This window comes from Sesamum indicum, linkage group LG6, assembly GCF_000512975.1.
Source record: "Sesamum indicum cultivar Zhongzhi No. 13 linkage group LG6, S_indicum_v1.0, whole genome shotgun sequence".
In the NCBI taxonomy this organism is placed as follows: Eukaryota; Viridiplantae; Streptophyta; class Magnoliopsida; order Lamiales; family Pedaliaceae; genus Sesamum; species Sesamum indicum.
In genome coordinates this window covers 11,480,838-11,495,594 of record NC_026150.1, presented here as the reverse complement: position 1 = coordinate 11,495,594, position 14,757 = coordinate 11,480,838, and the positions used below count along the sequence as shown (strand labels likewise).

General features: G+C 37.6%; 2 protein-coding genes across 2 annotated transcripts; both read right to left on the bottom strand.

The window, feature by feature from the left end:
* LOC105164373 (3-isopropylmalate dehydratase small subunit 3-like) lies at positions 30-4,007 on the bottom strand. Its single transcript, XM_011083011.2, has 2 exons — positions 3,182-4,007; positions 30-361 (listed from the first exon to the last, which is right to left on the bottom strand). Exon 1 carries the CDS (start codon positions 3,899-3,901, stop codon positions 3,182-3,184), a length of 720 nt encoding a protein of 239 aa, XP_011081313.1. The 5' UTR covers positions 3,902-4,007; the 3' UTR covers positions 30-361.
* Positions 4,490-12,926, bottom strand: LOC105164372 (E3 ubiquitin ligase PARAQUAT TOLERANCE 3). Its single transcript, XM_011083010.2, has 15 exons — positions 11,960-12,926; positions 10,849-10,960; positions 10,417-10,498; positions 10,108-10,274; positions 9,916-9,995; positions 9,661-9,726; positions 9,355-9,511; positions 9,129-9,277; positions 8,754-8,918; positions 8,316-8,615; positions 7,887-7,928; positions 6,834-7,089; positions 6,503-6,622; positions 6,193-6,277; positions 4,490-5,383 (listed from the first exon to the last, which is right to left on the bottom strand). The coding sequence occupies exons 1-15, from the start codon at positions 12,123-12,125 to the stop codon at positions 4,712-4,714; spliced, it is 2,619 nt and encodes an 872-aa protein (XP_011081312.1). The 5' UTR covers positions 12,126-12,926; the 3' UTR covers positions 4,490-4,711.

The following is a 14,757-nucleotide window of genomic DNA, read 5'->3' as shown; positions in this document are numbered from 1 at the left end:
AGTAAACAACAAATTACAATAACTAACCATTCAATCAATACATTAACTCTTATAAAATGGGGCAAGTATCAGATAATTGATTTAACAAGATAATCGTCTACTTGCAGTTGATAGAAAAAGATCATTACTCAAATTTGGTGTTCATACAAGTGACATACAGCAAGATCTAAGTTTCAGACTTCCTTCACTTATTATCAATGTTGAAATTGAGAGAGATATTTTCAAGGTGAAACTTGAAAACACACTAGAAGTACACTACTCCGGTGGAAAAGACAAATGCTGTTGCCTTGAACAGGTTCAACATGAATAAAGATCCTGACTTGCATACAAGGCCAGAATGTGAATGACAAACTGAAGAAAACTGCAGGAGAACATTGAAATAGATTAGGAGAACATGTTTCTATGACAACAAATCGTCGATTGGAAGACTCCTAACAGACAACAACAGCATCTAACACATAATTGATTTTACTCATTCTTCTAAAGATGCAGAAGGCAGGCAAACAGAAGTGTTTCTAAAAATATAGGATATAGAAAAAGAAGCTTAGACAAGTAGCACAGGTTTGACATGCCCAAACACTATGGTGTCCGCTTGATGCCAACATCAAAATATATACCTCTGTGTTGTAAAATCGAGAAGGAATTTAAATATAATGGACGAAACAGAAGGTCAAGATTTTCCCTATTAGAACTTAAATGTGGATCTACGTACAAAATAAAAATTCTTAAGGTCATCCTACACCAATATATCTTAGCATCTGAGTGCATAACTATTGAAATCAGGTTTATCACCAGATTATGGCCCTCGTAATCATTTACTAGTAACAACTCCCCACCCCACTAACACATACTCACAACCCTACCTCCGTTTCCCAGAGTTCCTTACTCCCTTTGTCTTCTGACAATTTTAATTTTAAGGCTACCAGTTCCCAGACAAATCCCAGTCTGGTTTTTTAATTTATCGCATGGTGTTTCTTCCTGGTTATGGAAACCCCACCCCCACCCTTTTGCTTGCAGTTTTTAAGTTGGCAGGCACAAAAATATCCTTTGTTAAACAATATTTCAATTAATAGACAATGATAAAGTTCATCCATGTTATCCATTCTATAATTTCAATATGTGTTGCAGGACAGACTAAATTACCCAAGATTCACTTTTAGTTACTGAATTTAAATCGTAGAAGTAATTGACACACTCAGTTAAGTCTAAAGAGATGATGAACCTCTATGTATTAAATTTCTCCAAAATTCTTAAGTGTTGTTAAGATATGTTACAATTAATACAAGTTTGCACTTCACCTCCATAGGGTACACCAGAAGACCTTTCCACCCTGATACACTTCAAATATAGCCACTATGCTTAACTTGCCAACTTTATCGAGTCCCTGCAAGAGCTCTGCATTACTTTTTCTAAGCCTACCTGTTTTATGAGACTCTTCTTCCGACCAGAGAAACAACGCACACATATATAGCCCCAAATTAGATTAGAAAATATATTTGATCTTATTTTGGAATATGGCTCCCATTCCAATACATACTATAATCCAGTAAGCAGTCACATCAAGAAAGCAGTACAGTATCAAATGCATGTAATCAATAAACTATAGCCTCACATTAGCAAGAGCAAGAAATCCAACCAATTGCCTACTCTGCTTATTACAAGTTCCTTGCAGCGAAGAAAAACAAGCCATAGCTCCTTTGAGGAGTAAAGCAATTATGATATGTGATTTGAGAATGTGTCAATGACCCCACTGGTTCTGAAATGAGCTATTTTAACTTGTGGTTAAGCAATTCCCTGCTAATAAACTCCCTGTATTAGCTAGCAAGGGGTATATAAAAAATGACCAAACTATCACGCTTCAGCATTGCTGCTGCCAAATTTGACAGGCAACCACTTTTCAACTCAAGAGGTAAAAGTACAAATGATACGTCCATGTTACATTCTCGTCATCTGATTCGTTCTTTCTATTTTGAAATGTTTTGTCATTGATACATTCTTTTCTAATAGCATGACAAAAAACAATAAGAAAATGTGGCAATTGCTCCTACTAGGTTCTTTAATGATAGTGGCAGGTTTGGAGGTCTCACTTTGGCTCACTTGGGGAAGGCAGTAGCATTAGGGACAAGGAAATGGACAAAAAAGGAGGCATCAAGAAAGAATTTTATGAGATAAATATTTACAGTTTTCGCTTTCGCAAAAATCATAACCAGCTGTTACTCAGACACTTTGTTCACAAAGTTATACTTTTGTCCAATATGACAGAGCTTAAAATCTTTTCTGAAATCAAAATTAACTACTGAACGCTAATCATTTAATTAGCATGTCTAAATGGATGAGTCATGAGGTACAGCACCATCAATGGCCAAATATAAGTGTTGAGGCTGCAAAGATTATTTTTCACATGCAACACTCACTTGGTAACTTATTGTGCCCATATGTGCTGCATCATGTGGTGTTTAAAAGAACTAATAGGGGTGAGAAGCATTGCAAGTTGCAACAATATTCAGTTGATAGCTAGAATTGAAAGCACACGGTAAGCATATATTACAACCATATTACCGTGTAGAACCTGTACCTTGGAGTGGAATCACTATGCAAACACATCAATATATCCAGAAAACTTGGAGCCATTCCTACTCATGAGTTCGGAAGGATTCAACAACAGTAAGAGGTATTATTGGGTATCAAATTGATACAAACTAAAATTAGAACCCTCTAGATGATCCCAATAGACACACACATAACAACTGGCAAAATCATTTTGTGTATTTTGTGGTAGCTATGAAGCTAATAGGAAAGCAACTTGCATGAATTTTAACATAAGTGGAGCAGAAGACTAACACATAACAGGCTGATTGTTGTTATTCGGTACTGTTTCCTACTTATTTCCCTTTGGTTTCTAATTGTCCTTCATTTGAGTTTTTATAAACCACCAGCACATAGATTTGGGATTATCCTTCAATTAAGCAAATTTTCATCACAACAAATCTTATCAACTGAATTACTAAATGGAAAAGTAACACTAAGTCACTAAGTACATCCTTGGTTCTATAAAAACATAGTACACAACAGATTAGGCACAAAAGTTACATATCACCTATGCTTTCAGCCCACTTCAGTTACAACATGTGTGTTAACGTCGGACAAACAGAAATTTCACCCTTTTAAAGTGCCACCATACCTAGGCATCCCGAGAAGGGATCATCCCGGACTTCCTCGCATAAGCAAAAATCCCACCTGCCTCAATGACTGGGCCAGCATCACCAATTGGCTTAATTGTAACAACATCCCCAGTACTACACTCCTCGCACAACCTTCCCTCCGACTCCAATGGATAAACCTCCCCTGTCGCCACCGAATTCCTAAAGAAAATCCGTGCGTACGACTCCGCCACCACAGCCGCCACACCTGAAGCACCCAACGCCACGGGGGCGTGCTCACGGGACGAGCCGCAGCCAAAGTTATCACCACCGATCACTATAGAGTACTTGGTCTTCGTGGCACCAGGTTCCACAAACCGAGTTTGATACGAGGCTGGCAAGCCAATGAGGGCATAAGACCCAAGTTTCTCATACTCATCCGGGTTCGACGGGACGAGTGTCAGGTACTCGGCGGGGATGATTTGGTCGGTATCAATGTTGTCACCCACGACATAGCACAACCCATGAAACGTGGTGGTAGCGCTGGTGGCGGAGGAAGCTGCCGTCGGGGCGGCGGCGCTTAGGAATCGGGCACAACGATTGAGTTTGAGGGATTCCAAGGAGCGAATCTGAGAAGAGACAGATGATACGGGCTTGCGGGAGAATGAAAGTGAGGTCAGAGAAGGGAAGGTAGAGCTTTGGGTTTTGGAGGGGTGGTTGAAGGTAGAAGATGCTGAAAATGCTGCAGCGGCGGCGGCCATTGTTGGAGAAGTGAGAGGAGAACTTGAGATTGGAGGGTAAATGTGTTTTGTAGACCAAAATCTACACAAGCATTATTCATTCACTCATCAAAGCTTTGGAATTTTGATCAAAAGAAATAGTAATGGTTGCCAATTTTGATTTGGCCAACAAACTATACATAAAATTTTAATAATACGATATTATTTATTAAGGTATAATTATTTTTATTAAATATTAATATTCAATAAATAATTTAATTATTTTTAATTAAAAAGAAATACAATAGAAATTTAATTTTAAATAATTACAAATACGCCCATTAAAATATTATTATCACTTACACAAATCACTTTTTACTTTTTTGAAAAATTACATTTTCTAAAAGTGTTAGCATCGTTACACAAACTAACTTTATTTTTTTGGTTGTTAACGGTAATTTTTGTAATTATACAAAAGATATGATTGATTTGTATAAATAGACCTTCGGTGAGGGGTATAAATATAATTATCCCAATTTAAATATTATCATATTTGTTTAATGACTGAAATAGATAAATCTATTTTAATTCTACATTCAAAATAAGTTAAAATAACTAAAAAAATGGTTATTTGTGAAAAACTTGACATTTCATTTAATATCAAAACATCCCCATTTCATTTAACTGTAACAACAAAAAGAAACCAGTACATGCTCTTCATTATTACACAATATAATAAAAGCAAATACGGAGCTAAGACGTTCGGAATGCTCCATTCAACTTCAACACAGATGTCCAATTTCCACCCTCCTCACCGAGCAGATTGCCCGTCAGGAGAGCTGTTAATCATAATCATCTATGCTTGCTATAACCTCCACGATCCCTTTCACGCTCCCTATCCCTCGACCCTCTACTGTGGCGGGGCTCCTCTTCAGCGGAGGCGGCTGGCTGAGGCGATGAGGCATACCTCGATGGCCGTCTCTTGAAATGCCTTTCATCATCGCTGCTGTCATGATCTACAGCTGCAACAGCAACAGTCGCACCACTTTTTCTCGACCCAGACACAGCTTTGTGCTCATCATGGTGTCCATTTGGGAGGGCTGACGACCGGTGACTTGAGGTGCCAGTAGGAGGCACCTCCGAAGATGAAGAGAGCTTTCTCTTCTTAGGAGCCGAGGATTCATTCTCGGGGAAGCTGATGCGGGAGAAGACGCTGGCCTTCTTCTTGTCAGATGCTGATAAAGACTGCGGTGGCGGCGCCAGTGCTTCAGAGGGGGACTCAGAGCGGCGTTGGTAGCTGCTGCTGCTGCTGCGATGGTGGTGATCACGGTGTCGCTGGGTTTCATCATGGTACTCACGGCGGTGGTGATGGTCTTCATGGTGAGAGTGGTCGTAGTCAGATTTCTTCTTGGAAGATGGGCGTGGAAGTTCAGGGTCCCGGGAGCGACGGTCAGGTGAATGCCTCTCGGAGCGGTGGCGATGGGTTTGCTGATGGTCAGTGCTGGACGGAGGTGGGATAGACTTCTGCACCAACCAAAGAAAATGTTAATCCAATATTTCTAAAGGCATGATAGCATTAAGAAGATAGAAGGGAGGCAATGGGCTATGCGACATTACACAACTGAAGACCAATTGCAGTAATAAAAAATTAGTACTTGGGCTTTGTGGTTTAGTGGGCCTAAGTAGATTCGCAGGCCCAAAATTCTGTTCTAGACACTAGGACGTTTTCTTGTTTTATCTTTTTTCCTTATTTTGTTGATTTGGCATTCTTAAGATCTAAATTAAGATCGACACATGAAATAAACTCGATTCAACTCTCCAACTTAAGTAAGAAAAAGGAAGTTGAGGAAAGTATTTTCTTGACTGAATTTCAGGGCATACTGGCTAAATTACATTGAAACCAGAATTAGTGGCAAGATTTCCAAATAAATAAGATCCCAAAGTAGAATGATTAGTTTGCCTAAAGAGAGCAGAGGTAGGCCACACGAAACTATATTCGGCGGAGAAAAGAGAAGGAAAAAAATACAATAAACTAAAAAGTACAGTTCAAACATGGATTCCCACTCCGTTCAACATAACAGGAGAAGATAATGGAATCATCCAGAAGTTGAATTTTACACCTTTCAGTAATCAAATTAAGCATTAAGGCACAGAATCATCCCAGATTTTAGGAGACATTCATTCAAAAACAATTGGAAAGAATCTCTTTTCAAAAGTTCATGTTCTGTGGCTATGATAGTTTTTGGACGACCTATTTCAGTGATCTTCAATTCCATCTGCATCAAGGCACAGATATAAAGTAACAAAAGTTGAATAATAATAAAGATACATACAGATTTGGACTTTGAAGAAACATCAACTGTGCTGCTCCCTTCTCTTCCATATTCGCGATCTTTAGAAAATTCCCTTTGTTGGAAACTGAAAAGTTTTTAGACAAGATAAACGATCACATGCAAAGTCTCAACTTCCTTCATTTGAGCAGTTAAAATGTGCAAAATGCTAAGATCCATACAAGTATCATATCAGCTGACAGTCCTTTTTCAAGTCCAATCATTTTGTTTATTTAAGGTGGGCAGCAGAAACGCTCCCTCCCATCATCACATGATAAACTTAACAAACAGCGTTCAAATTGATTATGCTCACCTTTCCCCACGTCTCTCCATTTCACGCTTCCTCTTCAAATCAGCTTTGCGAGCTTCAAATTCCTCTCTACTCATGATCGGCGGCCCAGGATTGAATCCCATTGCTAACTCTGCGAGGTCCCTGGAATCCATGAGGAAACATGAAACAATCAGACATGCAATTTTCAAGAACCAACAAAACTAACAATCACCAAGAGCAGGGGGTACTCAGAAATACATATATTCCTAATCAATTACACCCTTACATAGACAAAATGAATGAATGAATGTTGAACTGCATGGAAGCTGCGTGGATCAAATGGGGACAGTTATCAAAACAAACAAAACCATACCTCTGCGGAGGGCCACCATAAGGCAACATACAACCAGGTCCTCCAAATGGATCATGTGGTAAAACACCACCAAATGCAACATCCATGGGACTTAGTCCATAGCCCATGTAGGGCACAGGACCCCCATATGGAGGCATAAATCCATCTAGTCCAGGTTGAATGCCACTCCAGTACGGATTAAAAGCAGAAGGTCCCATAGGCATCATGTAATTCTCAGGTGCAAGGTCTTGCCCAGTTCTCCACTGCATCTCTGCAGCTGCAGGGAATAGGAAAGTTTCAGAGCAATATTAATAAGACAAATAATGAGCTCAAGCAAGGTACAAGACTCCTAAAACTGTGCTTGATGCATCACAAGTTGAGTAACAGAGTTCAAAGCTAAATCACATTTGAGCCTACTGGTCAAGCAAGCATGAGCTAGGCAGCTGTGCTTACAAAATGCACACTTATCCCTACAAGTAAATGTTCCAAATTCTAGAGCACCTAGTCAAATGATAAGAATAATGTGAGAAATCATAATTTAAAATCAGGATCCCCCCATTAAGAGATCCTATAGGTTGATCAATTAATTCTTTGACTACTACTCGACTATCAGAAAGCACATTTCTTAAGAGTCTAGCACCTCCTCACGAGTACAACCCAGCCTCACGCACAATACAAATACTAGGAGAACTTATGCAATGAGGCTATGATGGTCTCAGCTTGATACTTAAATGCTTACATGCAAAGCAATGCAAACATGCAAAGCAATGCAAAAAGAACTAGACGAAAAAGTTCATTATAATAACTGTAGCAAGCTGAACATAAGTCATCTCCATCAACTTGATTGGACACCCCATAATATCAGTAACATCAAGGTAAAATGATGTATCTGACGGCAAGTTTTCCCCATAACTAAGTTTGTAAAACACCCACCACGAAAATATAGTAGAAGCATACACTCAGAGAAAAACAGCAAACAAGATTGCGAATCCACCAGGAGGCAAGTATATTGTTTCACAAAAACCATCAAATGTCCATAGGAAAAAGGCATATAAGAGTAAAATAAGACCATACCACCAGGAGGCATGCGGATTTTCTTCTTTTTCTTCTTCTTCCCTGCAAAACCCAGAAAAAACACAAATGTCAAATCAGGGTCAGCTCCGCCCTTTTTTGCCAATGGAAGTTTGGAAACAAATTTCAGAATATTTCTTTTCAGCTCCAAAGAGACATCAGTTCAATCAATGACTTGGTAAAAGAGCTTGTTATCAGAACATCTAGATCCAATTAACTCTTGTAATCTAATAATAAATATAATAATGCTATGTTAGTAGAAAACCATCTTTGTGGCATTTACAGCACAAAAATGCAATAGTGACCTATGATCTACGGGAAAGGGGAGAAGCAAGAAAGTAGAGGCCTATACTTCCGAGCAATATCACTCTAGCATCAGGACATTTTCACCTAAATAAAACTATGTAGCAAGTCATCTGTATCTTATATTACCTGCTTCACCAGAAAGTGGTTTTTGCTGCACCTCTTCATCAGCCAATGGAACACTTCCTTGCGATGCTGCTTCCTTAACAGTTCTTGAGTCATGTGTAGCTTCGGAAACATCAGCCACTTTTGGAATTCTCCCTTTCTCCTGTTTCATTGGGACAGGGGCAGATTTATTTTCTTCAACGGTCTCCACAATCTTTGAAGTCTCTTCCCTTTGGGGTGGTGGTGCGGGCACTTGCTGTCCTTTTGAGGCAGCAGACTGTGTTGGAGATGCAACCTTAGCTTGTGGATTGCGTGACTCCATGTCTGAGAACACAAAAGAAGTTGCAGATCCAATGTTCATTGTAAAATAATCAGAGTGATAGCACACACCATAGCTGAACTGGAAAGATGAATAAGCCAGATCGAGTTATTGTAAGTGAGAATACTAAATAAAACACAAACCTTGGACTTGAAAAGCACTCCCGCCATTGTCCCCACTGTTATTATTGGATTCCAAAATTCGGTTAATAGTATCCCTCAACGTCTTGTTGGGCAAAAGATCATCTGCCAGAATACTTGTGGCCCCACAGACACACATTGATTTGGACATGATGTGATCTCGAATACCTGGGCAGAAGTCAGAAATAAGAAAAGAATCAACCACTTACAAGAAAATCAACAAGTGCTGCAACTACAAAGAGAAATATGATATTTTAGCTTCCAGAAAATCTTCCCGAACCCCACTCCCCATGCCCAAGCAAGAAAGTAAGACAAATATTACAGTGCTAATATTGATGTGACACAAGAAATAGATCCTGAACCTAGGCGCAATCTTACATTTATCACAAAAGCTAGTAAAACAACACTTGCTCGTCAGGACAGCATCTTTCATTACTTCTTTACACAGAGGGCAATGCAATTCTGGTGGAAGATCACCAACAGGACGAGTAGACGGCATACCCTCAATCTCTTTCTCAAAAGCAGCCCTGAAAAGATTCAACCAATAAGAAAATAACATATATCAAACAACTGAGCATATATTGAATTGCTCGGGATAGCTTACTCATTTGGCTTCAACACTGCAACAGCTCCACTGGGTAATGCGTAAGAGCCATCTGGAGTAGCCATCAACATTGATTTTGGAATTCCAGTAGGAGGCTTGACCCTTTTGATGTCAAAATTGGGATCACCATTTGTTGGGCAATGCTGAATAAAATGCCCTAAACCAAAGAAACAACATTTCATGAATATGTTCTTTTGAATTTCTAAAATCTCAAGATCATGCATTGAAAAATTCTGTCTATTTAATAATTCCATCATTTAGCCCAAGCTAAAAGTGGATCCCACATTGTTGGGAAAAGAAACATACCAGGCACCTTGCACCTGTGGCATATGTAGCCCTGGGGTGGTGTTTTCTTCTCAAATCCACCTCGACCTGAAGAATAAAACCATTTAGTTTTGCAAGCTCAGTCACAGACAACAGAACCATAGGAACATAAAGCATCAGTAAATTAATGCGCCTGAAATTCTCAAGCTAACAATATGGGGAAAATATAACTAAACATTAAATGGAATTCTCAACAAAACTACTTTCTACTAAATGTTAAGGGATAAGAGAATTCACCAAAACCACGCCCTCCCATCATTCTTCCACCCATGCCCCGTCCAAATCCTCTACCAGGACCAAAGCCATCAGAAGGTTGACTGCAAAATTGATGTTACAATGGTAAGTTCTACCAAGCTGATTGAATACAAAATAACTTAGTATTATTATTATTATTCTAGAGGTGCAATAGTAAGCCAACAGATTTCTAACCGCTGCCAATCTAAGGCTGGAGTGTCAATTAAAGCTTTGATTTTGCTCTCCTCATCCTCTTTGCTAACAGGGGGAGCATCTTGAACAGGGATGCTCGATTGGACATGTACATTTTCAGGAATTGCATAAAGATCATTTCCAAATTCATCCCATTCTAAATCTTCACCCTACAAGGACCAAGAACGAATATATTGATGAACTTCATACGAAAAAGATTGACATGGAAAGTGGAAACACATCCCAGCTTCTCACTTGCTTACAACATGAAGCACCAAGATGATTCCAGAAGATTAATGAATGAAAGCTTACATATTTCATGGCAGATGGATCTGCTCCAGCAAAGCTACCTTTTACAGCTTGAACATCATCAGAATTATTCTCCACATTTGGCCTACAGTAAATATTGAAATACTCAACTGAGCGCTCTGAAATTCTACAAAAGGCTGGAGAGTGCAAGTCTTTTAATATTTCTTTTTGTGAGTGGTGTGTGGATGGGTGGTTGTACATCTGTTACGTATGGTCAACCTATTGAATCCCACAGCAACATCAATAGGTCTCACAACCACCAGTACAAGTGGGATTTTGACATGTAAAGCCAAAAATCAAAGCCACCATCCGCAGTTAACAATACGTTAATATCCAGCTAGACCATTGTTCAGTGTTTGAAACAATATCCATCTTCTTTACGAGTTTTTGAGAAGTAAACTAAATGAACAAAGTTTAAAAGGATTGAGGCAATACTCTTCTTGTTCAGTAACAGGTGCAGTAACTATGGGCTTGCGAGGACGTCCAGGAACTCGGCGTATTAAAACTGAAGTATTTTTGGGAATTAACATTCCTTCATCAAGGTACTCTGAAATTACAGACAATGAGAAGAGTATAAACCCTGGAGACCACCATATAAATGCAACCAAAGAGAAGAACTGCAGTTAAAACCACCAAAACACTAATCTCCATATCCATTTCTGATTGCCACATTAAAATGAAGTACTAGTATTACGACCATCCTGATGTCCATAAACCAGGAAGCAATAACTTTCTTTATGAACAAATTAAATCAATGCAACTTAAACTTCTCAGCCTAGGACAACCAATATTTAGTATAGTCAGATCCCAGATGCTGTAACTGGACAGTCAAGGCAAATTTTGCCCTGTAGACATTTTTAAAGTAAAGCTATGAAGTGCCTGTGCAACAAACTATTATAACTGAGAAACATATACGTGATGGATTGACAAATTATAGTAATTGGCTACACCATTTTGTTTAGCGGGATTTATGCTAGACAATAATTGAAATAAAATTATACAAACAACAAAATAATCGCCTGAGATTAGTTCAATGTAGAGGAGTGCTTCTGTAACCAACACATTCAAAGGCACATATCAATCCATCCGTCTAACAAAGAAAAAGAACAACACAATAATCATTAATCTACCACTTCATATTAGTTAGCTTTCACAAAAATCACCAACAATTATCAAAACTATACAACAACTCATGAGACAACCCCGAGATTTCTGAGTGATTAACTTTGACAGGCATACCATCAGGTTTCTTTGATTTAGCACAGCCAACTTTTCATCATTAGACATGAGCAGAACTACACAAATGGTCAGTAGAATACCCATTAAAATCAAAGCTAAGCAACAACCAAGAGCCAAACCTCTGCCCCCTAGAAGAATGATTTGATGAACAAAACACTACACCAATTTTTCATTGACCATTACAAACACTTCATATCACACTAAAGGCAAAGAGATGTCAAGGCTTTAAGTAAACAAAAGCAGATTGAATAAAAGACGTTTAAGAGATTTCAATTTGCACAAAATTTTGCAAAGAATCAAAACCAACCTTCATTAGTCTGGGCGTTGGTGACAACGAGGTCAAAATCAGTACCCCTGCCCAGATGCTTTAGTTCAAAAATTTTTTCTTTCAAGTGTCCCACCGATATAAAGTGTCCGTCAATGGCAACTGAATCATAATCTTTTGCACTTTTAAATTTATAATACACAGCCATGTTTTCTTTGTATATTGTTTTTCCTCTCTCAGAGAGAAACAACCACAAACAGAAATAGAGGGCCGTCAAGAAGTACAAAATGAAAGGCCTGGCATTCAACTCAAAGAAGTGAAAAAAACATTAACAGGAGTACAATGGAAATTCAACAAGTTCTTTTTTTTTTTTTCCTTCTTTTTTCTTTTCTGCAATTACTCGAAAAATTAATCAAACCGACTAATGGCCTTCTAATCCTTCAGGGACTCAGGACATTCAAATCAGCAGAAGTCTTCAAACTTCCACAGAAAGAATGATTAATTGGATCTCGGTCCAAAACTCCACCAAACGACCGTAAATTACACGGATCCGGTAGATCGAAGAAAAACTCCGGAAAGCCCTCTCCTTCTGACGCCGAATAGAATCCCCAAGTCACAGCCTCCTCGGACGGTTGAAACCTCCTGCCGCAAGATTTCTCGATTAACGATCGAACAAAACCCTAGTGTTCAGATGTCGAATACTTTGCCGGAACGCCCCGAATCAATGGCCGAATTGCCGAGAAAAAGCACGCGAAATCAACAGGGAAAGCAGGCAGTTAGGAATCGCCCTCATCAACCGACTCGTTCTCCTTCACCAATCGGAAATCCGCAGACTAAAATCAGGGTTTCAATCGGAAAGAATCAATCAACGGCAGGTGGAACTCGAAAATTCCAAATTCTATCAAGGAGAATACGAGGAAGAATGGATTAGGGTTTCTAGAGCGAATAGAGTAAAATCACAAATTCCCTACGCCCAGACGATAAAGTGAGTGAGTGGGGAGATTTTGCGAGGGACGTTATTATATACAGCGTCGTTTGCCCAAAACCGCAGTTACTAGAAATATTCACGCGATTGGATTTGTTTTTTAACTGTTTTATTTTGTGTTTTGAAAATAGATAAAAAGAAAAAGTCATGATAAGTGTATGTTGAAAATAGATATTATAAAATATAAATATATAAATCACTATATATTGTCAAATCATGTCTGTTTTACATTATATATATAAATATATATATTATAATAAAAAGTTAAAAAGGAAAAAAACACACATATAAGATGTAAAAATACAAAAGCAAATATTAAGTGTGTTTTATCTTGTTTTTAAAAATGCGAAAACATGAATCCAAACATTGCTTCATAAGAGGACCCTAACACCCTAAAATCATTGGGGTAAAAATAGAGATGGTAATCGAATCCACACTCGGTATAATTCCTCTTCAATCTCTTTTTAATGGGGTGGGTTTGGATCTAAAAATAATAAAAATGGGGTGGATTTTGAATTCTAAATATTAAAATATAGTTAAATCTCAATCTCTTTTTAATGGGGTGGGTTTGGATCTAAAAATAATAAAAATGGGGTGGATTTTTTATTCTAAATATTAAGATCTAGTTAAATCTGAAATGGGTCATGAATCTTTAAAAATTTATCCTGAAACTCGGGTCAATCTCATATATATACATACTTTTTTATTTTTTTCATTATCTGTACGTCTTCTCTTCCCTCAAATTAGAATGTTTTAAAGTTTAAACATTAGCAAAATATTACATCATTTTATTTATTTTTTATTAGCCACTTGTTCAATAGTTGATGAATTGAAAAATTATCCAACAATACTTGAGAGGGAAAAAGATGAATAAGTTGTTATTAATATATAATTGTTGTGAATTGTTTGGGCTGTTTTGTTAAAAACAACTTTTTTTTTTTTACTTGAATTTATTTTTCGGACTTGAATATTTATTGAACAATTTTATTTGTAATTGATATGCTGAGTTTTATTTTAATATTTGTAGGGCAAAGAAAACAATATAACTGGGTATACAGGGTTAGACCTGCCCCATGAGTTTTGTACTAGGGGCGAGACTGATGGGCATCAAATTCACAAAAAATAAGTCATACGAACACTTTTGTAGAAGTGTGAGTAGAGTCGACTCCATAGGAATTGGTTTTAAATTAATTCCTTCAAAAATAAAAATAATTAGGTGATTTTTTATTGTGAAGAAGAATAAATATTAAAAACTAAATTAAACTAAAAAGCTAATAAAAGTAGAAGAGGTAAATATAAGAGAAAAGTATTCCAATTAAAGACAGGATCATGCTTAATTCCATGGTCGATCATAAATGCAAAGATAACAATTATTCATGATAGATAAATTGGTTATGGCCATTCATACGACCTAACGACTTCACATTTTCTTACTTTATGGATAGTCAAGGAACGTCCATTGACTAAATCCCTAATCAGTAAACAACTTTGGGAACGTTCTCAAGATTTAATTTACCAACAGCATTAACAAACTAGAAAGACTCAATTCTAACCAATAAATTCTTACGAGGATTTATTTAAGTTAGATTGTACATTCCTCACAACATAATCGAAAACTTCTACATAATCAATTATGCTATGTCACCACTAGTTATTGAACTAAATAAACAATTACGAATTTGCAAGTTCAAATAGTTGGGCAAATATTCTTGACAATGAATAATGGTACCTATCATTCATAAATCAGATTATTTATAATAAAAGCACAAAGAACAACACAAATACCAATATGAATAAAAGAAGAAAGCATAGATTTCACAATTTGTTGGAATTAAACATTCACCAAGTCTTCAAC